Raw genomic sequence first — 24547 nt, forward strand, 5'->3', positions numbered from 1 at the left:
AGGTCACTGATGGTGTACAAACGCCTGACTTTGATGCAGGCAGCATGGTTTCAGAAACTGAAACCATTCAGTGACAGTGTGAATGTGAGTCTGAATGGTTGTCTGTCTCTATATGTGTGGCCTGCGACTGACTGGCGACCAGTTCAGTCTGTAGTCCGCCTTTCGCCCGAAGTCAGCTGGGATAGGCTCTCGCTCCACATGACCATGAACAGGATAAGCGGTGTAGAAAATAGATGGATTGTTTGTAAATGTGAGATTTTATTTTGAAAAACAAGTAAGAAATTGGCTCTTTTTATTTTAATTTTTAGAAAAATGTCATGTTTTCTACTGTAGTTGTTTGAGTACAAAAGTATTTAGCATAATTTCCTATCTTGGGTTCTGGCAGATTGCTTGGTACAAAGATGGTCAGCGTATCAGGGCCGGTGGACACTACCAGGTGGAGGTTCTTCAGGACGGACATGCCAGCCTGCGACTGCCCGTGGTTCTGCCCGAGGACGAGGGCGTGTACAGCGCCTTGGGCAGCAACATGAAGGGCAACACCGTAAGCTCTGGGAAGCTCTACGTAGAACCTTCTGGAAGTGTGTCGCCTCAGAGATACACACCACAGCCAGCCATGCAGAGGATCCAGTACGTTGCAGAAGATACCATAATAAATGATCCTTCATTAGCAATCTGAAATGCTTTTAAGGCATAGAAGAACTTTTTAGTTTGATGCTCTTCAGTGAATCCTTTAGAGACGTTTTCTTTTTTTCTCTTAGGTCTGAATCCCCTCGCTCGCTGAGCCGCTCACCGGGCCGTTCTTCCAGTCGTTCTCCCAGTCGTTCTCCTGGACGTTCTCCTGCCCGAAGGCTCGATGACACAGATGAGGCTCAGCTGGAGAGACTCTACAAGCCCGTCTTTGTAATGAAGCCCACTTCGCTCAAATGCTCTGAAGGGCAAACTGCCAGATTTGACCTGAAGGTGGTTGGCAGACCCATGCCGGACACATACTGGTTCCACAATGGTGAGTGGCATATGGAAATGAAAATTACAAATTTTCAGCATCAAACAAAATTCTTAAATAAGGCCATGAACAGGGAATATGTTGCTGAATCCAATGATCACTGGTTCCTGTTCCTCCATGTGACTGCTGTCTGTGGTTTTTCCACCTCCTGAGTCTCTAAGATCTCATTTACTCAAGATCTCAAGCGCAGTTGACTTTCCCTCTCTGTCTCTCTCTGTTCCTCTGTCGTAATCCACAGAGTTTAAAAAAAATGAAGGAGCCTATTTTGACAAAGTAAGGAGTAGTAACTACAGATATCTCTTTTGAAATGTAGGGAGTAAAAGTAAAAAGTCATCAGGAAAAGTACAAATATCTGAAAATCTACTTAAGTGCAGTAACAAATCATTTGTACTTCATTACTCCCCACTACTGTTTGCTTCCAGGACAACAAGTAATCAATGACTACACCCACAAGATAGTAATTAAGGAGGATGGCGTTCAGTCCATGATTATCGTCCCTGCGATGCCCCAGGACTGTGGAGAGTGGACAGTTGTTGCTCACAACCGAGCTGGGCGCACCACCATCACAGTGACTCTGACTGTTGAAGGTAGGTGTGCATCAGAGCTTTTTTTGTTTTTTTGTTTTGTTTTTGTTCTGTGATTGACTGTTTGTCGTCTCTCAACATCCAGCGCGAGAAAGCCTGACGCGTCCACATTTCGTGGATAAGCTGAAGAACATTACAGTCAAACAGGGAACTCTGGTGGAGTTGGCTGTTAGGGCTATTGGAAACCCGGTGCCTGACATTGTGTGGCTGAAGAACAGTGACATCGTCAGCCCGCACAAGCACCCACAAATCAAGTACGTGTCTCTAAAAATGTCTCTCTCATGTCCCTTAGAATTTCAAGGAGTCTGAATGGAGGCAACTGGACTCTTTAAGAACATTTCATCTTTAATTCAAATACTTCATTTCTAAATATTAGGGATGGAGTCCCCCTATTTTTTTGTTTCTGGTTGTGGGTCACATGGAGGTTGTTGTTGATGTTGTTGTTGCCAGGTGTGACTACTGAATGATCAATTTGCATAACAATCATTCATTCAACTGCCTGGTGGGAAAATGGCTCATTAGTGGCCACTTTTCCAATGGAGTGAGACAGTCTTTGTGAGGACGATGTTGTGAACAGAATGTTAAGTGATGACGAAATCCTTATCAAGGCCCTCTCTAAACACAGGTGGAGGCTGACATCATCTCTTAAGGCTTCTTTATACTCACGCGGGCGGTAACCGCGCTGATGTCAATGCGGCTATCCCGCGGACAGTTTGCCTTTGTACTAGAGCAAAACCCACGCGTGCTGTTTTGAAAATGTCCTGCAGTTTTCTTCCAAGTCGGGGGTGTCGCTACGGCTGGTATTGGACACCCCAGGGTGGAGTTTCCTCTGCATTTTATGGCCATTTTCAGTAGCCGTTTTTACTTTCCTTTCTGGAACAAGCAACAAAACAACAACAATGACGACCGTGTAGCAGTGTCTGCTAGAACAAATGGACCTAGATAACCAGATGATATGTTTAATCCATCAAAAAGGCGGCGGCGTAGGTGGTATGTGGAACCAAGGAGAACACTGAGTACGTCATCGCAGCATGTGACTAAAACGGACCAATCACGAGAGATGATCTCCGCATTTTACGCGCAGCAACAATTTTTGCCGTGTGCGCATCAAGTACCGCATAGGGGCCCAATGCGTCAGTCACGTGATGCAATGCGGGCGCTGTCGGCCGCACAAGCGCGGGTATACAAAGAGGCCTTTACCCTCTCCCCCAAAGAGTCTCATTCCATAAAAAAGTGGTTACCAGTGATGCATTTGCCACCAGGCTGTTGAACGACTGGTTGTTATGTAAAAACGGTTATTCACCAGACATACGTGACCACATAAACCACTCTCATGTGACCACACCCAGGGGACACACCCACCAGAGACATAAATAGGGGGACTCCACACCTAAAAATTCGAACTGAAGAAGCCTTTTGAATTAAAGGTTAACAACCAATAAGAGTCCAGTTGCCTCCATTCAACATTTGATGATTATTGAATGTCAAGGAGGTAATGCTGTCCTGATTAATGTTCCTTGTTCATGTGATTTCTCAGGATTGAGGGCACTAAGGGTGCGGCCAAATTTCAGATCCCGTCTGCTTCGGGTTCAGACAGCGCGTGGTACACAGCCACGGCCATCAACAGAGCTGGCAGGGACACCACCCGCTGCAGAGTCAATGTGGAAATGGACTTTGCTGCTCCACAAATTGAGAGGAAGCTCATCATCACCAAAGGAACCTACAAGGCCAAAGAGATTGCTGCCCCAGAGCTGGAACCCCTGCATCTCCGCTATGGCCAAGAGCAGTGGGAGGAGGGAGACCTTTATGACAAAGAGAAGCAGCAGAAACCACAATTTAAAAAGAAGCTGACCTCCATTCGAATGAAAAAGTTTGGTCCCGCTCACTTTGAGTGCAGACTGACCCCTATCGGTGACCCCACCATGGTAGTTGAGTGGCTCCATGACGGCAAACCCCTGGAGGCCGCTAACCGGCTGCGCATGGTCAATGAATTTGGCTACTGCAGTCTGGACTACGAGGTAGCGTACGCTCGAGACAGCGGTGTCATCACCTGCAGAGCCACCAACAAGTTTGGAGTGGACCAGAACTCGGCCACTCTGATTGTTAAGGACGAGAAGGGTCTGGTTGAAGAGTCCCAGCTGCCAGAGGGAAGAAAGGGATCGCACAGGATTGAGGAGATGGAGCGCATGGCTCATGAGGGAGCACCTGCAGGAGTGGGCACTGACGAGGAGACCGAAAAGACCAAACCTGAAATTGTCCTGCTTCCTGAGCCGGCTCGTGTGTTGGAAGGTGACATTGCTCGATTCCGCTGCAGAGTGACCGGTTACCCAGCACCCAAGGTCAACTGGTACCTCAATGGACAACTTATCCGCAAAAGCAAAAGATATAGACTACGTTACGATGGGATTTACTACCTGGAGATCGTTGACATCAAGTCTTACGACACAGGGGAAGTCAGATTGGTGGCAGATAATCCTTTGGGTACAACAGAGCATGTTGTCAAGCTGGAAGTCACACAGAGAGAGGACTTCAGGTCTGTCCTACGCCGCGCTCCAGAACAGAAGGCAGCAGAGCCCCCACATGAGTCTGGGAGAGTGGGGTTCGGTGTTGTAAAGGTGGACCAACCTACAGAGGGTGCGCAAGACAAAGAGATTGTGAAACTCAGGAAGACACAGAGGATCGTTCACGAGAAAACTTCAGAGGAGTCAGAAGAACTGAAGAGCAAGTTCAAGCGTAGGACGGAAGAAGGCTTTTATGAGTCCATCTCTGCGGTGGAATTCAAGTCTCGCAGGAGGGACGACTCCTATGAGGATTTGTTGAAGAAGACCAAGGATGAGCTGCTCCATCACCTCAAAGAGAAAGAGGAGGCTGAGAGGAAGAAGCTGGAAGAACAGGGCAAAGTCACCATCCCCACAATCAAACCTGAGAGGGTCCAGTTATCCCCTAGCATGGAAGCTCCCAAGATCCTGGAACGCATCACAAGCAAGACAGTGGCCCCGATGGACGAGGTTCGCTTCCGACTCAGAGTTGTGGGCCGGCCCGAGCCCGAGTGCCAGTGGTTCAAGAACGGCATTGAACTGGAGAAGTCAGACCGCATCTACTGGTACTGGCCAGAAGACCATTTATGTGAGCTTGTGATCCTAGATGTCACCCCTGAAGATTCGGCCAGCATCATGGTCAAGGCGATTAACATCGCTGGGGAAGCCTCTAGCCATGCCTTCTTGCTGGTGCAAGGTATTGTAACATTGGGATTTCACATATTCTCTCTTAGGGCCTGATTTTGTCAACATCAACACGAGTTAAAAAAAAAATGAAAAACATTTTTTAAAAATACCTTAACAAATTTTAGTGTGAAAGTAGACAGATGTGGAAGCTGATCTCCCAACTGCGCGCACCCACGGTGCATCTGTGAAATGGTCAAAATTTACACACAATTAATTTTGTAATACTGCGAGGAGTAGATGCAAATGGATTAATTTACCACGGGCAATCTGATTCATTAAACCTTGGCAATATGATTTATTAAACCTTGAGACATTTACTATAAAACTGACACAGAAAACAGAAGAGAATACACTGCGTTTCCAAGATAATTCTGAGCCAATCCTCTATTGTACCGAGGTGGTGATACATTTTCTAGTAATGGATTGTCTATCTCTTTTCAGCTAAAGCCGCTGTTAGCTTTACCCAAAATCTGGAAGACGCTACCGCCCAAGAGAAGGATACCATGGTGACCTTCGAGTGTGAAACCAGTGAACCTTTTGTCAAAGTCAAATGGCTGAAGGACAACATGGAGATCTTCTCTGGAGACAAATACAGAATGCACTCGGACAGGAAGGTCCACTTCCTGTCTGTGCTGATGATCAATGTGAGAGACGAAGCAGAGTACACTTGCATCATCGCAGACGACGACAGCGTCCGGACAAGTGCAAAGCTTTATGTCGAAGGTGATCACCAATACCTGTAGATTTGTAATTTTTGCCTTCAATGCAAAACCGGGACTTAAAAAAAAAGAAAAACAAGTATTGAAATGAGGAATGTATTCAGAGGTGCACGTAAGTGATGCGCAGGTGCACACTGAAAATGGTAAAAGCGCCCCAGATTCAATAGTATAGTGCATATTTGTGTACCGCCAAGCAGGAAAAGGAAGCAAAGTTCCCGCAAACGGCGACACTCACGGGCAGTGACAGTGTGCTGAGTGTGTGTATAGGCTGTCGACGCAGCGGCAGGCGCGGTTGGCATCTCAGTCTTGCTGCACAAACAGCTATGACGGTCCGTCAAAAACGGGCCTTTATGTGGCCTTCCACAACCACCTCCCCCATCATCTTCCTCCAGGCAGTGTTGGCTGGAACAACCACGGTCCTCCACTTTTTGCCATGAATTATAAATAAATAAAATGAAAATTTACACACGGGATTATAAAATAAGTGTCTATCTATAATTACAGGTACAGTATATACAGAATTCAAGTTATGCAATACATATAAAATGTCTAAAGGCTGTTTACCAGCTGTGAACCGGCTCAGACGAAAACTAATAAAACACAAAACATATGCAAAAAGACCTAAAAGGGAATGTTATAAGGTCACAACAGAAAATAAATAAATAAATGGATAGGACATATGTCTACAAACAAATATAAGTTGAGGTTGGTGGGTCATAAAAAAAATTTGAGAACCAGACCAAAGTTGTTACTTGCACATATTACCTTATTCAAGCAAAATTATCAGTCCTAGAACCAGCAAATATTACTTGGCAAGTTTTCTTAAAAAATAGCTAGCCTCAATAATATCTCAAATCTCAAATTACTAAGGAAAAGAATGCTTGACAAGTGAAATGCTCTTACACACAAACACTGCCAAGTAAGAACAAATATCTTGGCAGACAAAGATCAAGGAGATTTCTTTGTTGTAAATTTTGGCTAGATTTTATTTTTTTGGTTTAATATTTAATGCCCAGTAAAAATTTCATGATGTTTTGGCAGATGATGTATCTTAAATTAAGTAATATATTAATCACTTCATTTTTTTAATTATTATTTTAAGCCCAATTTATGCAGTGTTAAATTCATTAGATTGGAGTTTTGTTTTTTATTTTTAGCCTGTCCTGTTTGGCTGATTGTCTGATGTGTGTTTGTCTATGACTTCAGGTGCTGCGCTGGAGCTCATCAAACCTCTGGAAAACACTGAGGTTCCCGAGACCTACTCCGGAGAGTTTGAGGTCGAATTGTCTCGTGAGGACGTTGAGGGAAGCTGGTTCTTCGGTGAAAAGCAGCTGTCTCACAGTAGTAAGCATGTCCTGTCCTCTCGGCGGGGAAGACACACCCTGACTGTGAAGGACGTCAATAAGGAGGACCAGGGGAAGTACACCTTTGTATGTGGAGACCTGAAGACCAGTGCCTCACTGAGGATGAAATGTAAGGAGCGTTTACACCAGGGCTTTGAAAAAAATAGTTCTATTAGCAGGCAGTTGTCAACTAGTGCAGTTTTGTCTCACTGTTAACATGTCAAAACATGACAAAATTGTCGTACTTGCAAGGACCAAGAACTGTCTAAATGGACCTTAAGCTGAATATCAAGGATATGGAAAAAAATGCTTAAATGGCTTTCCATAGGGTTATGCGTTGAAACGCGTCATTTAGATTGGTGGCTGTAGTCTAAATTGTGTTTTAACGGGGTTTGTGATTCCAGTGCGTCCAGTGACCCTGATTCAGCCTCTGGCCGATCTGACTGTCTGTGAGGGTGACATAGCTCAGCTGGAGGTCAGGTTCTCTCAGGAGAACGTGGAGGGAACCTGGATGAAGGGCGGCCAGGCCGTCTCCGCCTCGGACCGCGTCCACATGGTCATCGACAAAGCCGTCCACAAGCTCCTGCTGGAGAACGCTGGTTCTGAAGACGCCGCTTTATATTCCTTCGAAGTTCCCAGCCACTACATCACCACTTCCTGCAAACTCAACGTTCAAAGTAAGGCCACTTCTCAAACATCTCAGAGGCTGTGTTCCAAATCCACCACAGAAGTACCTTATGTAAGGAGGGAGTGAGTCAGTGAGTAAATGAAGTACAGTAAGTTAAGTAAATAAGTAGGTAGGTAATTAATTGAATTAAACAGGTGGGAAGTAAATAAGTAAGACATATTTTGCCAAACCAACTTTTTCTAGTATTTGGGATGTAACATTGTCTCTATGGTGCCTCAGTAAACATGTGAAAAATGAATTAAATTCGTCCACGCATTACTGAGTCGCAGATGTTTTTCTGCCGAGTGACCTGAAATACGGTCATTCGAATTTCTTGAGCTTATCTAAGTCAATAGCAAAGATCTCCGCCTTCCCTTTCCGCTCCCGAGCCAGCACTGTCAACACAACAAACACTGGTGCTCTCAAAAGTGGTTCTTCTACATGGAGGCAAACAATCAGAGGAAAGGGGGCAGTCTTAGCCAAATAGGGACAAAGCGGATGCAAAACTGGGTCAAACAGAAGTAGCTGTCAGAGGGGCCTTTTTTGGAGAGTCGTGTGACAAAACAGAGGTGTTTTTTTTAAAAATGGAATTGACAGTTTTATACTAAGTCCATGTTAGAGAGTCACTCTATGGAGGTCTAAATAAACAAAATACGGGACCTTTAAATAAGTCACTGATGGTGTAGTGGTACACTCACCTGACTTTGGTGCAGAAAGCGTGGGTTCAGTTCCCACTCAGTGCCGGTGAGAATATGATTGTGAATGGTTGTCCATGTCTATATGTGCTCTGCGACTGACTGGCGACCAGTTCAGCGTGTAGTCCGCCTTTCGCCCAAAGTCGGCTGGGATAGGTTTCAGCACCCCGCGACCCTAAACACGACAAACGGTGTTGCGAATGGATTGATGGGACCTTTAAATAAACAAAGTAGATAGGTAAGTAAATTAAGTAAGTGGGTGGGTAAGTGAGTAATTCAATTAAACAGGTAGGAAGGTGAGTGCGTGAATGAGTAAATAAATTAAGAAGGTCGGTAGCACGGTAACTGAGTGAGTGAGTGAGAGGACTCACAAAATACCTGGCATGTTGTCGTATGTCGCACTACACTGAAGGCGCCCAACTCTAAATTGGGACTTGCTCATATACTGAAAAAAACAATCAGATCAAAATTCACGCTATAACAGGAGTGTAACAACGAACCACAATATAGTGGTGGAACACTAGATAGAGATTATGGAGTACTGAACGGGTGAATGATTCCCAACACAGACCTCGAACTTGACTGACTCGTGTGCCCGTGTCTTCGGATCGTGACTATTTTTGTCTTTGCAGCCATTGAGATCGTGGCACCGCTGAAAGACGTGACTTCCGTTGAAGGCACAAAGGCGGTTTTGGAAGCCAAGATCTCTGCTCAGAACGTGGGCTCAGTCAAATGGTACCACGACGACAAGCCTGTGACAGCCAGTGAGCGGGTCCAGGTTGTGGCCAAGGGAGCCAAGCAGAGACTTGTCTTCAGCCGAACCTTCGCCTCAGACAAAGGAAACTACAAGCTGGTGGTAGGGAAGGTCTCCACCAGCTGCACCCTCACCGTGGAATGTAAGAAAAACTTATTACATCTCCTTCAAATGTTGAATGGTGGCAACTTCTTGTTTGTTAAAGACATTTCACCTTTGGGTCTCCAAACTATTCCTCTCAGGGCTGCATACAGAACAATGGAGGAATGACATTGAACTTTAGTTTATTAAACACGTTAAAACAATCCATCAAGTGATGATATATAATTTATACAGTATTGTAGTTATTAAGAAAAACAGCTAAATCATAGAATTCAAGTCCTCTTTATTGTACATGTTTGATAAAAACACAAAAGGAATATGTTTTCAGTAGTTGGAGTCACTCTAGTACTTTTGCAAAAAATGACACGAAAGTGAGCACCTGCATATTTGTAGGTCAATATTTTTTTTTTTTTTTTTAACCAATCACCAGTTATTCACTGAAAAATGGGTTAATTACGGAAAAGTGTTCAATGTATAACAAAATATACATTTAGGACATAAACACAAATGTACAAATGTACAAAGTACGGAGTCATTCAGTTAGGTTTCTGGTAGGATTTAGTTAATGTAAGTTACATCTTCGGTAGGTTTTAGTTAATTTAAGTTGCGTCTCCGGTACGTTTCAGTTATGTCTTCGGAAGGCTTTAGTTAAGGGAGGGCTCTTTTATTAAGTTAGGTCTCTGGTAGGTCAGGTCTCTGGAAGGTTTTAGTAAAGTTAGGTCTCCGGTAGGTTTTATTTAGTTAGATCTCTGGTAGATTTTAGTTAGTTTAGTTCTCCAGAAGGCTTTACTGAAGTTAGGTCTCCAGTAGGTTTTAGTTAAGTTAGATCTCCGGAAGGTATTAATTAAGTTAGGTTTCTGGTGGATGTTAGTTAAGTTAGGTTCCGGAAGGATTTAGTTCAGTTAGGTCTCTGGAAGGTTTTAGTTAAATTAGGTCCCCGGTAGGTTTTAGTTAAGTTAGGTCCCCAGGAGGTATCTGTTAAGTTAGGTCTCTGGTAGGTTTCAGTCAAGTTGGGTCTCTGGTTTCGGGGGTCCTTCCAACAGCTATTAACAAAGTACCAAGTCTTTAAACAATAAAAAGTGCCCAATAGTACAGTTAAAACTGATCAACTTGAATTCAATTGTGCAAACGATGCAGCGTGACAGCGCTACAACAAACGAATACAGTAGTAACAGGCCTGTCCAAAAGGCTTCTTCAGTGGTGAAGGTGAAAGGTCTTCAACAGCCAAGAAGAGTCCAAGTGCCTCCATTCAACCTTTGTGGATGACCATGACCTGCATGACTGACAATCTACACAAGTAATTTTTATTGACACGTTATTGTGGTGGTCATCTGCAGCCGTTCAAATTGTCAAACACATGGAGGACAAAGTGTGCTCCGAGTCCCAAAACGTCACTTTCCAAGTTCAATTGTCGCACGCCGGTATCGACCCGGTCTGGACCTTCAGGAACCAGGACCTTAAACCTGGTCCCAAGTACAAGATGGAGTCAAAAGACAAGACCCACTCTCTAACTGTCATCGACACCATGAAGGACGAGGAGGGACAGTACGGTTTCCATGCTGGACAGAAGACGTCCAGTGCAAAGCTCACGGTCTCTGGTAGGTTTTACTTCCTGTAAATTAAAGTCTCTGGTAGGTTTTAGTTAAATTAGAATTCTGGTAGGTTGGTTTTGGTTAGTTAGGCCAGCAGTGGGTTTTAGTTAAGTTAGATCTCTGATAAGTTTGACTTGAGTTAGACCTTCGAACGCAATAATTTGACACCCCTTTTTTATTTTTTCATTTTTGGAGAGTAGTTGTATTAAACAAGTACAGAGTAATTTATAAAAGTTATATCCTTGACAAAATTCCCAAATTAAGAGATATTTGACATATACCTCCTATTTCCACATTTTCTGATTTAAACCTTTCCAAGTTCAAAATGTTAATTTCATTTAGGACATTTATGGAACTATTCCAAAACATTCTCAAAATTCCCACATTTTCTTCAATTATAATTAGACCTCATTTGACAGTTCTCCAACTTGAAAGTGTTTTGGTTAATCAAGACAGCCTGGGTATTATTTATCACGTAGCCCAATTTCCCACATTTTTCATTATTCTACATTTTCCATGACAACATTTTACATTATTTGCCTTTCAATTGTTGAGCTCATTCAGGCCATTTATAAAGTATTTGTCTCATTCCCAAAGTTTTCACAATCCAATTCCCAAATGAAGAGATATTTTACACATTGACCTTCTCTTTCCACCAAATTCCAATTTCAAGTCTCACATTCTACCTTTCAACAATTAAATGTATTCCACAGCGTTTCAGTTCATCATCAGCTCTTCCGCATTCACTTGCAATTTCTACACAAAATGCATTCTCTAGTTTCCTTTGGGAGCCTGTGCAGGTGCGAAACCCAAACCCCTGCTTCCTTGTACTTGCATCAGGCGGCGCCATCATCCGTCCTCTGACGGATGTGACAGTGGTCGAGTCTCAGACGGCCGAACTGGAGTGCCAAGTGGCCAACGCCGACGCCGAGGGCAAGTGGCTGAAGGACGGCAAGCCGCTGGACTTCAACGACAACGTGAAGAGCGTGACAAAGGAAGCCGTCCGACGCCTTGTCATCGTCATCACTCGCCCACAGGATGTGGCTGAGTATACATACCAAGTGGCCAACTCCAAAACTTCAGCCAACCTCCGGGTGGAGGGTAGGTTTTAACTCACAGCTTGTATTATGGTTCAAGTACAAATAGCTACTTGTGTAAAAATCATTCTGGTAAAAGTGGAACTACTAATTCAACTCCTGTAGTTAAGTAAAAGTATTCACACTCTGTACTTTAAGTAGAAGTACAGATACATTAAGTACAGAGTTGAGACTGAGCTGGCAAAAGTACTCAGACCGAATAAAGTAAAAAGCCTCTTTTGACAAATTCAAAAAAACACGTAAAATACAGATACCTGATGAGTCTAGTTAATTATAATATGGACATATCTGTGCTTATGGTGCTGACCTGCCTCGAACTTTGGTGTGTTTCCGTTGCAGCGGTGAAGATCAAGAAGACTCTGCGAAACCAGACTGTGACGGAAACCCAGGAGGCGCTCTTCACACTGGAGTTGACACACGATGATGTCAAAGGCGCTCAGTGGGTCCGAAACGGCGTGGAACTACAGGACGATGACAAGTACTGCATCACGTCTGATGGCGCAGTCCACACGCTCAAGATCAAAAACTGCAGCGCGCCAGATGAGAACATTTACTCTTTCAAACTGGGAAAGCTGACAGCGAGCGCTCGGCTCAACGTGGAGAGTGAGTGGCACAACGTTAATTTTAAGCTTCTGAATCAGAATCTCTTTATTGTCCTTAAAGGGAATTTGGTGTTACTGCAGGAGCACACAAAGAACAAGGTACACAATGATAATAACCTCCATCCATTTTCCGAACCGCTTACAGTGAGAATAAAACCCAAGTAAAAGTCTAAAAGTAAGACATAATAAAAAAAAAATAAAAAAAAAAACAACGCAATAAAAGAAACACTATCTTTGTGTGTTTTCTATCAGGAGTGGGTTTTCTCCTGATAGAAAAAAAGATCTTTGTGTCTCAACGGGACCGACCTGGTTAAACAAAGGCAACATAAAGATAAAAGGAGGTTTTCAAAATTATGTGAAATTCCAAAGTTTGAAACTTCCCATGAGAGTTAATAGGAATTTTGGGATGTAAATAAACCAGAAATTTACAAATTGAAGGATGGCTCAGAACTTATTTTTCTCAACTAATATAGTTGGGGAGAACATAATTCTGACTAAAACAGATCAGTTCAAATACAGTGGTAAATTGACTTACATGTTCACCAATTTAACAGGTTTTCCGAGTTACTAGCCATCGCTTGGTTGATTTTATTTCTTCTGTTGCAAGACAGCCCAAATTTAATGTATGAGTGAACTTCGCATACGCTGCTGCTTGAGTGAAGTGGGAAAAAAATGGAGCAACTAAGGTAGTGTACTACTCGAATGTGGGCAAGGAGAGCTATTTTGCAAGGTTGTCTGCTTATGACAAAACAAAATGTTTATATTTTTACCTTTCCATTGAATGACCCTCAATTCCCACTTAATTATCAGAATTTCCATGGAAAGTTTCCAATTTGAAATATTTCCAATATTCTATAGCTTAACTACCCATGGCAATTTACCGGAGACTGTCAAGAAAGCGGCATGGTGGGCGACTGGTTAGCACATCACAGCGTCACAGTTCTGAGGACCAGGGTTCAAATCCGGCCTTGTCTGTGTGTAGTTTGCATGTTCTCCCTGTGCCTGCGTGGGTTTTCTCCGGGTACTCCTGTTTCCTCCCACATCCCAAAACATCCGATCCCCAGAACTGTGAGGCAGATGTGCTAACCAGTCTTCCACTGTGCCTTGTAGGTTGATTGAAGACTCTAAATTGCCCATAGGTGTGAATGTGAGTGTGAATGGTTGTAGCTGGGATAGGCTGCAGCATACCCGTGTGAGGATAAGCACAGCACCAATCCAAAGATACTACGTGTCATGCTGGCCAATGGAATGTCAACCAGATTAGCGATGGGAGTGTTTTTTTAGCCAATCACATTTCAAATTTATCCTCACATGATGTCATTGTAAAACTTGTTACAGCCAACTTCGATTAGCAACACAATCTGTATACATGATTACATTTACTAATCAGCATCCCTGGTGGGAATGATGTATTGATTTAAATTTTTGTTTTCCCCATATCATTAGACAAATAATGATAATGAAGTTCTCCATATGATATCAGTGGCACAGTTGCCTGCCGTTATATTGCCCATTTTTGTAGTATTGAATGTTTGTACAATTGCGATGTCACAGTGGCACTATTAAGCGTTGGATTAAGTCCCCACTCAAGGTCCGCGTACAAAATGCACTGTGTAAGATCTAATTGTGCTACTCTGTGACGTTTGCACGCAGCCATCAAGATCGTGAAGAAGATGAAGGATGTGACATCTCTGGTGGGCGGCACGGCATCCTTCGAGATGAGCCTGTCCCACGACGACATCCCGGTCCGCTGGATGTTCAATGGCACCGAGCTGAAGCCCAGCGACTCGTGCAAGATCCTGGCGGAGCGCAAGGCCCACAAACTGGTTCTGCAGAACGTGGAGAGCGGCAGCCAAGGAGAGTACATGGCTGTGGTGGGACACCTCCAGTGCAGCGCCAACCTCACCGTACAAGGTACAAATTCATATTTGGAGGGGTGAAAAAAGTTGGAACGTTATGAGAAGAAAGTCACTGGTAAATCTGATAAGAACAAATATGCTTTTTGTCTGGATAAAAGCAGTCATTAGCTTGTGAGAATAAAGTCAGATTTTTCCAAGATAAAGTCATAATATTTTGAGTCAAAGCTCAAGGAAATAAAGTCGTATTTTTAATAAGTGGATTTAAAATATACATCTTCATCCTTGAAATATTTGCCTTTTATTCTTGAAAAGACACCATGAATCTCTAAAAAGGAAAAAGGACAATTCTTGAAAGAATATGCAGTTTGTACTCAAATTAAATTTGACATTCTATTTTATTCAGATTTCTATGAAGATGCGTTACAGTCATATCAGAGCTTTTCATTGACCAAGAGCTAAAAAATAGGGATGATTCATCAGTTTAGAACACTGCCAAAACGCAAATCTTACCTCGTGAAAACATCTTACTGTACTTATTTTAAGATAGTTTTGACTTTTTTCTGAATTTTCAGCAAGACAAAAAGACTTGTTTTAAGATAGATCTTATTATAAGAATCCTATCAAGTCAATGCCAGTTCCACTGGCAGATTTTTTTTTCACTTTTTTGGGGGGGACAAAATGTCTTGTTTTCAGTGGAAAAATAAATCTGATTAGAAAATTAGATCAAATTTTCATTTTTGCACAGCACCACATCTGCCTCACAGTTCTAAGGTTTCAATCCGGCCTCGCCTGTGTGGAGTTTGCGTGTTCTCCCTGTGCATTTTGTCCCTAAAAAAAGTTGGCAGATTTGTCTTGCTTTCAGCGAAAAAAGATCTGCCAACCTTTTTAGGAACAAAATGTCTTAAGTGAAAAAAATCTGCCAATGTTTTTTAGGGACAAAATAATTCTCCCAATGTAACTAGTCTGAAGTGACTTGATAAGATTCGTATAAGATCTAATGTCTTAAAAAATTCTTTTTGTCTCTGGTTCAGCGACTCCACCAAATTAACAGCAAATGCATATATGTTAAGATATAGCGTCTCCGAGAGGATCCGAGGGGCCATTAAACACTTACTCTCCAATTTCTTTTCCATTTGTATTTTCAGCTCTTCGCGTGACGAAACCCCTGAAGAGCCTGACGGTGGCCGAGACCCAGTTGGCCACCTTCGAGTGTGAAGTGTCCCACTTCAACGTGCCGTCCACCTGGCTGAAAAACGGCGTGGAGATTGAAATGAGCGAGAAGTTCCGCATCGTGGTGCAGGGCAAACTCCACCAGCTGAAGATCATGAACACCAGCAGGGTCGACTCAGCCGAGTACACCTTTGTGTGCGGGAATGACCGTGTGTCCGCCACGCTCACTGTCAGCCGTAAGAGCCAAACTCGCTTAAGCTTTCAAACCGCCACATCTGTCCTCATGGTTTTTTTTGCATAAATGTGATGGTTCTTTTCATTTTGGCAGACAATCTCAACCGAAATTGCCATTTTTTTCCAAACACTGATATCGCAAGCATTTTTTCACTCATCAAATAATTTCTTGACATAAATTGAGTAATAGTTGTGCTAAATCAGGTCTTGAGCACCATCTTTAGGCATCGTAGGCCTGGTACACACATCAAGATAATGGGGCTGGTTTGGTCCTAATTTTGCCCCTTCCCGACCAAAGATGACAAACGCCAGACAGATCTTATGTCTTATAGGATGAGCCTATAAGATGATCATGTGGTCTGAGGTGTTACAAGAGTGGATTTGTCCCAATAACAGAGGCCAAACCGGTCGGGATGACAATCTTAAATACAAAGTCTGGGGAAAGACAGGTTATTATTCCGAGTCCTGACTCTGTGAATTGTGACGTGAAACAGAATGTAGTTAATCAAGAAGCGACCTGTCACCTGACTAACGAATCAGGAAGCGGCCTGTCCTACCCGATGTCGTATTTTGTATAAGGGACTTCACCAGACAGCAAAAAGTGTTTTCCAAAGCGAGTTCTTTTAATGACGACGTTACCATTCTGCAACACTTGTGCGTAGGGTCACTTTGGAAATATTCAGGAAACATTGGCGCAACATATCTGTTTGTGTTTCTTTTTCATTTTTGTTCGCTCACGTTTGATCAGGTGAGATTTCTTTCTTTGAGGACTGGATTCAAGATCGGCGGTGGAACAGAATCTTTGTGTGTGTGATGTTGTGTGTTGAGATTATCAGAGCACACCACACCCAGTATGACCAAAACTGTCAAATGCCTGAGTTTTGATCTCCATGTGTGGACTCTGTAACAAGCAATCTTTTAAGATTTGAAAAATCCTTGTGTGCACCAGGCCTTGGGGCGTTTCAGAAAGAGCTTGACAGTTTGTCAGCCCTGGTCCAAATGTTAACTAACCAAACGATTGGTCTCTGTGTCTAGCCGTCCTTGTCACCTCCATGCTGAAAGACCTGAACGCTCAGGAGCGGGACACCATCACCTTCGAGGTCACCGTCAACTATGAGGGCATCACCTACAAGTGGCTGAAGAACGGCGTGGAGATCAAGTCTTCTGAGAGATGCCAGGTCCGAAGCCGGCAGCTGACTCATTCGCTGACCATCCGGAACGTTCACTTCGGAGATGGAGGAGAGTACCAGTTTGTGGCTGGATCTGCAGCCAGCGCCGCAAACCTGTTTGTCGAAGGTATTGCATCCTACAGTATCTGTCTGTCTGTCTATCTATGTATCCATCCATCCATCCAGCCAGCTAGCTATTTAGCTATCTACCCATCCAGTCATCTGTCTATCTGTTGCGTCTCGACCAGAGTATTTATTTTGCTGAACTTTTATTTTTACTCCCTACATTTCAAAACCGATATCTGTGCTTTCTACTACTTACCTAAAAGTAAAAAGTTACCAGAAAAATAAAGTGAAGTATAGATACCTAAAAAAATCTGCTTGAGTACAGTAACAAAGTATTTTTCCTTGGTTACCTGCCACCGCTGTTTTTTTTTTCTTTTTTTAAAAAACAATTACTACTTGTACGTACTGCAAAAAAGAGTGTGAGTACTTTTGCCACCTGTGATGAAGACTGATGTCTGTGGCTTTCCTCCGCTCAGCTCGTGTCATCGAGTTCACCAAGAAAATCAAAGACATCAAGATCACTGAGAAGAAGAAGGCCATATTTGAGTGTGAGGTGTCCGAGCCCAACATCCAGGTCATGTGGATGAAGGACGGCCTGGAGCTCGACATGTCCGAGGAGAGGTAAGACAAGACAAATAAGGTCATTTAATAATCCACAGAAGGGAAATTGAGGTATCGTTCCAGTATAAAGCGGCATAACAATAATATATATATATATATATATATATATATATATATATATATATATATATATATATATATATATATATATATAAATAGGTAGTAAAATGGTAAAAGAGGAAAAAAACAAAGGAGCAAGGGAGTTGGAGCTGCTACAACAGGCAGCTGACTCTCGGTCAAAAAAAAAAATAAACTGCAGATATTGAGAGATTGTGAAGGCTGGCAAAAGAGCAGGAGCTGAAGGTCCCGCTGTGGTGCTCCAGGTTTGTGGTGACGGCTGAGAAGTACGTCCACCGCCTCATGATCCAGACCGTGCGCATGTCTGACGCCGGAGAGTTTTCTGTGGTGGCCGGCTCCAGCGTGTCCAAGGCCCGACTCACTGTGGAAGGACGAGACATCCGCATCTCAGAGCCGGCTCAGCGACACATCACGGTAACTTTTTACAATTCTGAACACCATTTCTACATATTTTATTCTCTAGTTTTATTATTATTCCATTCATTATTTCCACATGCAACTCGTTCCACATTTCTCTAATTGATTCCAACTTCAAAAGATTTGCAAAATTCAAGATGTGTTGTGAAAATTCCCATTTTTTCTCATTTCAAACATTGAAGTGAATGAGATTTTTGATAAGATTTTTTACCTATACATTACCTCATCCTTGACAGATTTCTTGATTGATTCAAAACACTCCAACTTCAAACTGTTCAGCTCATTCAGGACTACAGTTATTTATAACATTCATGCATTCATTTTCCATACCGCTTATCCTCACTAGGGTTGCGGGCGTGCTGGAGGATACACCCTGAACTGGTCGCCAGTCAATCACAAGGCACATATAAACAACAATTTGCGCTCACATTCACAACTATGGCAATTTAGAGTCTTTGGTTAAGCTACCATGCATGTTTTTGGGATGTGGGAGGAAACCAGAGTACCTGGTGAAAACCCACGCTGGCACGGGGAGAACACAGGCGAGGCCGGGTTTGAACCTGGGTCCTCAGAACTGTGAGGCAGGTGTCCTCATCAGTGCCATGCCGCCCGTTATTTATAACATTCCTGAATAAAATTCACACTAAGAGATATTTTACACATTTACCCCCTCCTTCTACATTTCTTGACTGATTCAAAAGATTCCAACTTCAGTTCATTCAGGACATCTTGGGAGCTATTCATCACAGTGCCCAAATTCCCACATTTTTCAGTATTCCACATTTTCCAAATTTCGAAATTTCTAACTTAATGGAGACATTTTAGAAATGCACCTCTTTCATTTTAATTCACTGTTTGTCCATCTCCCATTAAACATTGGTGCATTTGCTAGTTTATTATGTTTTTCACCACCAGATGCCAGGAAACCTAAACCCTGTCGTTCTCTTGCATAGGTTCTGGAAAAACACAGGGCAACATTTGAGTTTGAGGTTAACGAGGACGACGTAGAAGGCCGTTGGCTGAGAAACGGCGTGGAGATGCAGTTCTCGGTGGAGGAGCGCTTCAGCTACGCCATTATCAGGAGGCTCCACCGGCTCACCATCTCAGAAACCTTCAGGAGTGATGCCGGCGATTACACCTTTATTGCCGGAAAGAACAGAAGCACCATGAGCCTGAGAGTTAACAGTAAGTCAAACGATTGTGGCTGAAACTGCACGTTCACTATATCAGAAAAGTGAGCACAGCCCCACATTTTTGTAAATATTGGATTTCATTTTTCCGTGGGACAACACTGAAGAAATTACACTTTGCACACATACAATGTAATATAGTCAATGTACAGCTTGTATAAAGTTTACATTTACTGTTCCCTCAAAACAACTCAACACACAGCCATTAATGCTTAACTCACTGGCAACAAATGTAAAGTACACAACTGAGTGAAAATGTCTGAATTGGGCTTGTGGGATAGTTCCAGTTTGGTTAAGACAAGCATCTTCCTGGCAGTTTTTCCCTGTCCTGATCACTGAAGTGTTCTGTGTCTTGTCCAGTCCCAGAACCGCCTCAAATCCTCCATCACATGGAGGGTCAGTCTGTGGAGGCTGGCAAGCCTGCTCGCTTTTCTGTGGTCGTGAGCGGCCTCCCTCAGCCTCAGGTCTTTTGGTACAAGGACTCGCAGCCTCTGTCACCGGGCTTCAAGTGCAAGTTCCTGCATGACGCCCAAGAGCACACCCTGCTGCTCATTGAAGTTTTCCCAGAGGATGCCGCCATCTATAGTTGTCAGGCCAAAAACGACTTCGGCGTCGCCAACAGCACCGCGACGCTCAATGTGGAAGGTAGAGATATACAGTGAACCACCTTTTATTGTGGGAGATACTTTCCAGACCCACCGTATCTAAATCTGCTGTATATAGAGAAATCATGTCAAGTTTCTCATTAAACAAGGATTAGGCAACTAAATTAGCATTTAAAGCCAGTGTTAGGGCTCCAAATTAGGGTTTGAAGTAGGGCTGCACAATAAATCAAACTTTAATCGTGAACGTGATTTTGGCTGCCACAAATAAATGAGCCTGCTCCTCTGTAATTTTTTTACACTTAAATGAGGGCACTGCTACATATGAAAAGTGCTTTATTTACGGCAGTGCCCGCAACCTAGTCAGCCAGTCACCAGGGCGTGAACGCATGGTTCATCGTTCATTAAACTCAGGCACTGCGCTGTGGTGCCAACTTCAAAATAAAAGCCTAAAATGACATTGATGTCCAATGTATAGCAATATATGAAGCTTTTATTTTAAAGATGGACCTCTCAACACGCTGGCGAAGTACATTACATTTACTGTTCCCTCAAAACAACTCAACACACAGCCATGTCACGATAAGACACTATTTACAATCGTAGCGGCTTGCCTTGAATTCAACTTTTCAGCGGACCTGACCGCAATGAAACCCCCCTGGGAGTAAATACAGAAGGAAATCGCAACTGTCGAGTTCTTTGCAGTTTGTGACCGTGCACGATTGACCAGTGGTCAAGCAGAAGAACGAAGACGCACTGTCCTTGACAATTTGCTATATTGACGATGGAGATTTTAAAATGAAAAGTTGGTGCTTGCACCCTAATGTTATTGCCTTTTATGCGTTAGCTGTATTTGCTTTCATTAAGTTGCAATTCGTGATTGCACTTTGTAATAGCACATTTATTCAGTCAGCCCTTGCTAAAGTAGAATTTTTTTGGGTCATTTATTCTTATTTAAAGATTCATTTTGAACTGAAAAACTGTTGCATATTGTTTGTTTAAAAAGTAGTGCAATAAAAATATTTTTCCCTAACATGAGCAATAATCATGATTAATAATCGTAATTACAATATTGGCCAAAATAATCGAGATTATTATCTTCGCCATAATTGTGCAGCCCTAGTTTGAAGCCTGGGTTAGGGTTATAAATTAGGTATTGAAGCCAGGGTAATAGTTTCAAAGAAGGGTTAGAGTTAAATTTAGGCTGTGGCTCTAGATTAGAAATATTAGATTCTACTTTACAGTGAACCCCCATTTATCGTTGGGTATACATTCCAGAACCACCCACAATAGGTGAAAATTTGCACACGAATGATAAACCTCCATAAAGCGGGGTAACGCTGTAGTCCACTCCAGACACAGAACGATGGTTTTGCAGCTTGTGTTTGTGTCACAGTGTCGGAGGCGGCTTCTCCAGACTTGGCTGCTTTTGTTGCGCCACCTACTGTCATCTCACCCATGGACAGCACCTCTACCTTTGAGGGAGAACCAGCTCGCTTCCAGTGCAGAATTCGCGGAGACGGTATGAAGTTCCTCTGAGCTGACTGTGAAACAATAACAAACAGAACTCTGAAGTTATAATCCTATTTTTCGTGTTGTTCCTTGTCCAGATGTGAAGATCAGCTGGTTCCACAAGAACAAGGAGATCAAGCAGTCAGAATTTTTCAGGATGTCTCAGTTTGACGACAACTGTCAGCTCGAGCTCTCCAAAGTTTACCCGGAGGACGAGGGCGAATATGCCTGTGTGGCCACCAACACCGGTGGAACCGCATCCTGCTCTGCCACTCTAACACTGGATGGTAATGTTTATTTTTATCAGAACTAGAGCAGGAATGTCCAAACTTTTATTTCACTGAGGGCCACATGCAGAATAATGCAAGGAAGAAGGAAGCTACTTCACCTTGAATTTAGGAAACATGAGAAAACTAATTCAATATGCTGTAGGTCAACATACTTGTATGCTAACCACTTAGAAATATTTAAAGAAAACAAATATGTTTGGTGTTATTACTAAAAAGCAAAAGGTTACTAGTGTGCTATCTAAATTTATTTAAAAAAAAAGAGTGATATCTTCACGTTCAAATTTTGCTTAACACTGCCTCACAGATTAAGCTGTTGCGTATGTTTGAGGTTGGAGGGATAGTTCCTGATTGATTAATTCAGAGAATGACCAAGTCAGACAACATCAACTCCCTGGGATGAGAGAAAACAATGATAGCCAGAGCATGTTTAGGGAAGATAGTCGAGGGGCTGGGGCTCAGAGGAGTATTCTTTCAACCGCTGTGTGAGTTGCTTTTGCGCTGTGGTTTTTCATTTTGCAAGAATATTGCACCTAGATTATTTTCAAATTGAAGTGGTGGTAGAAGGTGAGTGATTATTTGGCCTAACTATGAATTACAAACTAAGGACAAGGTCACGTGGCAGTCTCGTCGAAAGTAGAAATCCACCAAAGTATGCCCACTTTGGCCTTAAGACCTCCCAACATGTTTCCTTTCAGGTCAAAAATCAATAGACACTCCCGCCGAGTGGCAAGTCTCCACCACGCTCAGCAGTCGAAAGAAAGCCACCCCTAGCCAGAAACCTGTTTTCCTGCGGCCCATCACAAGCTGTTCAGTGCCGCACGGGGAGGTGGCCCGCTTTCACGCATGTGTGTCCGGCACCCACAAGCCGGAGATAAGCTGGTTCCACAACCAGCAGCCGGTGCAGCCCACCAAGAACGTTGTGTTCCATTACGACGAAGTCACGAGTACCGCCACACTCATCATAGTTGACGCCTTCCTGGAGCACGCTGGCCAGTACACCTGCAGGGCAACCAGTCCTGCAGGAGAGGCCACCTGCTCGGCCATGCTCGTCATCACCAAAGTGTACCAGGAAGAAGAAGGTAACCTCCAGAAACGACTGCGTAAAGATTCCTTCACCCTACTCCAGCTCCATCTTTCCCCAACCCAAGTCACAAACTAATCATCAAAGAGTTACCAAAGAAGTCCTGGTCTGAATCCCTTTGGACTTCAGATGCTTGCTTGTGTTCCTCTTCATTTCTGCTTAACTCATTTTAGGGAAACATACTTGTTCAGCCTTCTCTAGCTCCATCTTCCCTCAAACAGTGTCACTAATTAATCAGGAAAGAGAAACCACAGAAGTCCTGGTGTCACTCACATTGGTAGCCATGTCCACATTTAACTTTTTGGAAAAATTCCTTGTTCACCCACCTTCATCTCCACCCTCCCCAATCCAGGTAGCTAACTAATTATCAAAGACCTACCACAGAACTCCTGGTCATTATTTATGTTTAGTTAACATTTTGGAAACTTCCTTGTTCACCCCTGCCCCTCCTCACAAGGAAAAATGCAGCTTTTCACCACCTTTTCCCCCCACAGGACGGTTTTGCATGAACCTTACTTATTTTGACTGCACACCTTCTCACCCCTTTAAGAATCTGGTTTTATGACCCGATCTAATTTCACTATCTTTTGTCCACAGTGACTCAAGAGCAAGAGGAGATCGAGGCCACCATTGAGGAGGAGGTGAAAGGTAAGGTGTTCCTCATCATTTGTGCTCAGTCACCTGATTGCTGGATTGGTCTTTTCTTTGCTCTGAAGGCGCTCTTGTGGGTGGAGGTCGGTTTTGAGGCCGCATCCACAGACACCGAGCAGTGCGAAACGTCCCTAGTGTTCCTTTCAAAGTTTGCATGTCATCATTATGGGAGAAAACGTCCGTGGTCCCCTCTAGACAACTGATGTCCATTTGCATCCAGGTGTTCCTTTTATTTTTGGCATGAAGGTTCTTGCGAAGCGTTTTTTTTTTTTTTTTTTTGGGCAGATCTCAGATCTGACGTGCATTTGATGCACTATCAAGGTTGATTTTAACAGAAATTTATATTTCTTGTCCTGGCTTGCAGATAGCGAGGATGTGACTCCTGTGGTTTGCAGTTATAATAACTCCAGTAAACTATATTAGTTCGAATAAACGCCTTCTCACCAAATTTAGCGCTTCTGTCTCTACACTAACACTGCTTTTGGACACTTCACGGGAGCGATTCATTCCTCTTATGGTCAAGGACTGGAAAGGGCGTTTATTCTTGTGTCTGCAAGTCAGGTAAGAAGTATTCCAACAGAAAGTGATATTTAGCAGCCCCACTTGGAATTCTGATTTGTAAAGGCTCTTAAGTAATAATTTGTCTTCAAGAAATTTCCACAGAAGAAGGATCAAAACTTCCTGCAGGTTTCTAATAAAAAGAATCAAGTCTTGCGTTTATTCGAACAAATATGGTGAGTGCAATTATTTTTTTCTGGCATTGTGACCGCATGCATTTAATAATTATCATTCATGAATCATTCATTGAAATACATTTGTCATTTTTTTAACACCGCCAGCTGAGTACTTGCGTTCTCTCCACAGAGCTGTTTTTTCAAGACAGCAAAGATGGAGCTTTGCTTCTCAGGGGTGCCTTCTCCGACACTGAGGACTTCCTGGACCATGGCATGGTGTCCGCCAAGCGCTGCTCAAGCAGGACCTCCTCCATCAACTCCTGGACCGAGAACATGAAACCGTCATTCACTAAGAAAATCAAGTTCCAGTCCGTCCTGGAGGGCGAGCCAGTCGTGTTCAAGTGTAAACTTTTGGCTTGCCCTCTGCCGACTATTCTCTGGTTTCATAACAATAGGTCTGTACCAAAAACATGCAGGCGTAGGATCTGTACTGAGAGCACAATGTACGTACACACAAGCAGTTTGCTTATTGATAGCGTCAGGGAAAAGGA

At 43.2% G+C, this 24547-nt stretch overlaps 1 protein-coding gene across 9 annotated transcripts in view; it reads left to right on the forward strand.

Annotated features, from left to right (window-relative positions):
* ttn.2 (titin, tandem duplicate 2) overlaps positions 1–24547 on the forward strand; it is a 258645-nt gene that overhangs the window by 25190 nt on the left and 208908 nt on the right. For all 9 annotated transcript variants that reach the window (XM_061791839.1, XM_061791840.1, XM_061791846.1 and 6 more), the window contains exons 19-41: positions 386–627; positions 759–1003; positions 1426–1590; positions 1673–1841; positions 3125–4821; positions 5253–5534; positions 6737–7003; positions 7278–7550; positions 8868–9131; positions 10429–10689; positions 11524–11784; positions 12120–12383; positions 14036–14296; positions 15387–15647; positions 16681–16941; positions 17357–17501; positions 17825–17993; positions 18950–19181; positions 19547–19831; positions 21185–21310; positions 21399–21587; positions 22286–22669; positions 23269–23319. In XM_061791839.1, coding sequence (XP_061647823.1) covers positions 386–627; positions 759–1003; positions 1426–1590; positions 1673–1841; positions 3125–4821; positions 5253–5534; positions 6737–7003; positions 7278–7550; positions 8868–9131; positions 10429–10689; positions 11524–11784; positions 12120–12383; positions 14036–14296; positions 15387–15647; positions 16681–16941; positions 17357–17501; positions 17825–17993; positions 18950–19181; positions 19547–19831; positions 21185–21310; positions 21399–21587; positions 22286–22669; positions 23269–23319 — 6754 coding nt within the window. The remainder of the gene's footprint in view (positions 1–385; positions 628–758; positions 1004–1425; positions 1591–1672; positions 1842–3124; positions 4822–5252; positions 5535–6736; positions 7004–7277; positions 7551–8867; positions 9132–10428; positions 10690–11523; positions 11785–12119; positions 12384–14035; positions 14297–15386; positions 15648–16680; positions 16942–17356; positions 17502–17824; positions 17994–18949; positions 19182–19546; positions 19832–21184; positions 21311–21398; positions 21588–22285; positions 22670–23268; positions 23320–24547) is intronic.

Source organism: Phyllopteryx taeniolatus, chromosome 12, assembly GCF_024500385.1.
Source record: "Phyllopteryx taeniolatus isolate TA_2022b chromosome 12, UOR_Ptae_1.2, whole genome shotgun sequence".
Lineage (NCBI taxonomy): Eukaryota > Metazoa > Chordata > Actinopteri > Syngnathiformes > Syngnathidae > Phyllopteryx > Phyllopteryx taeniolatus.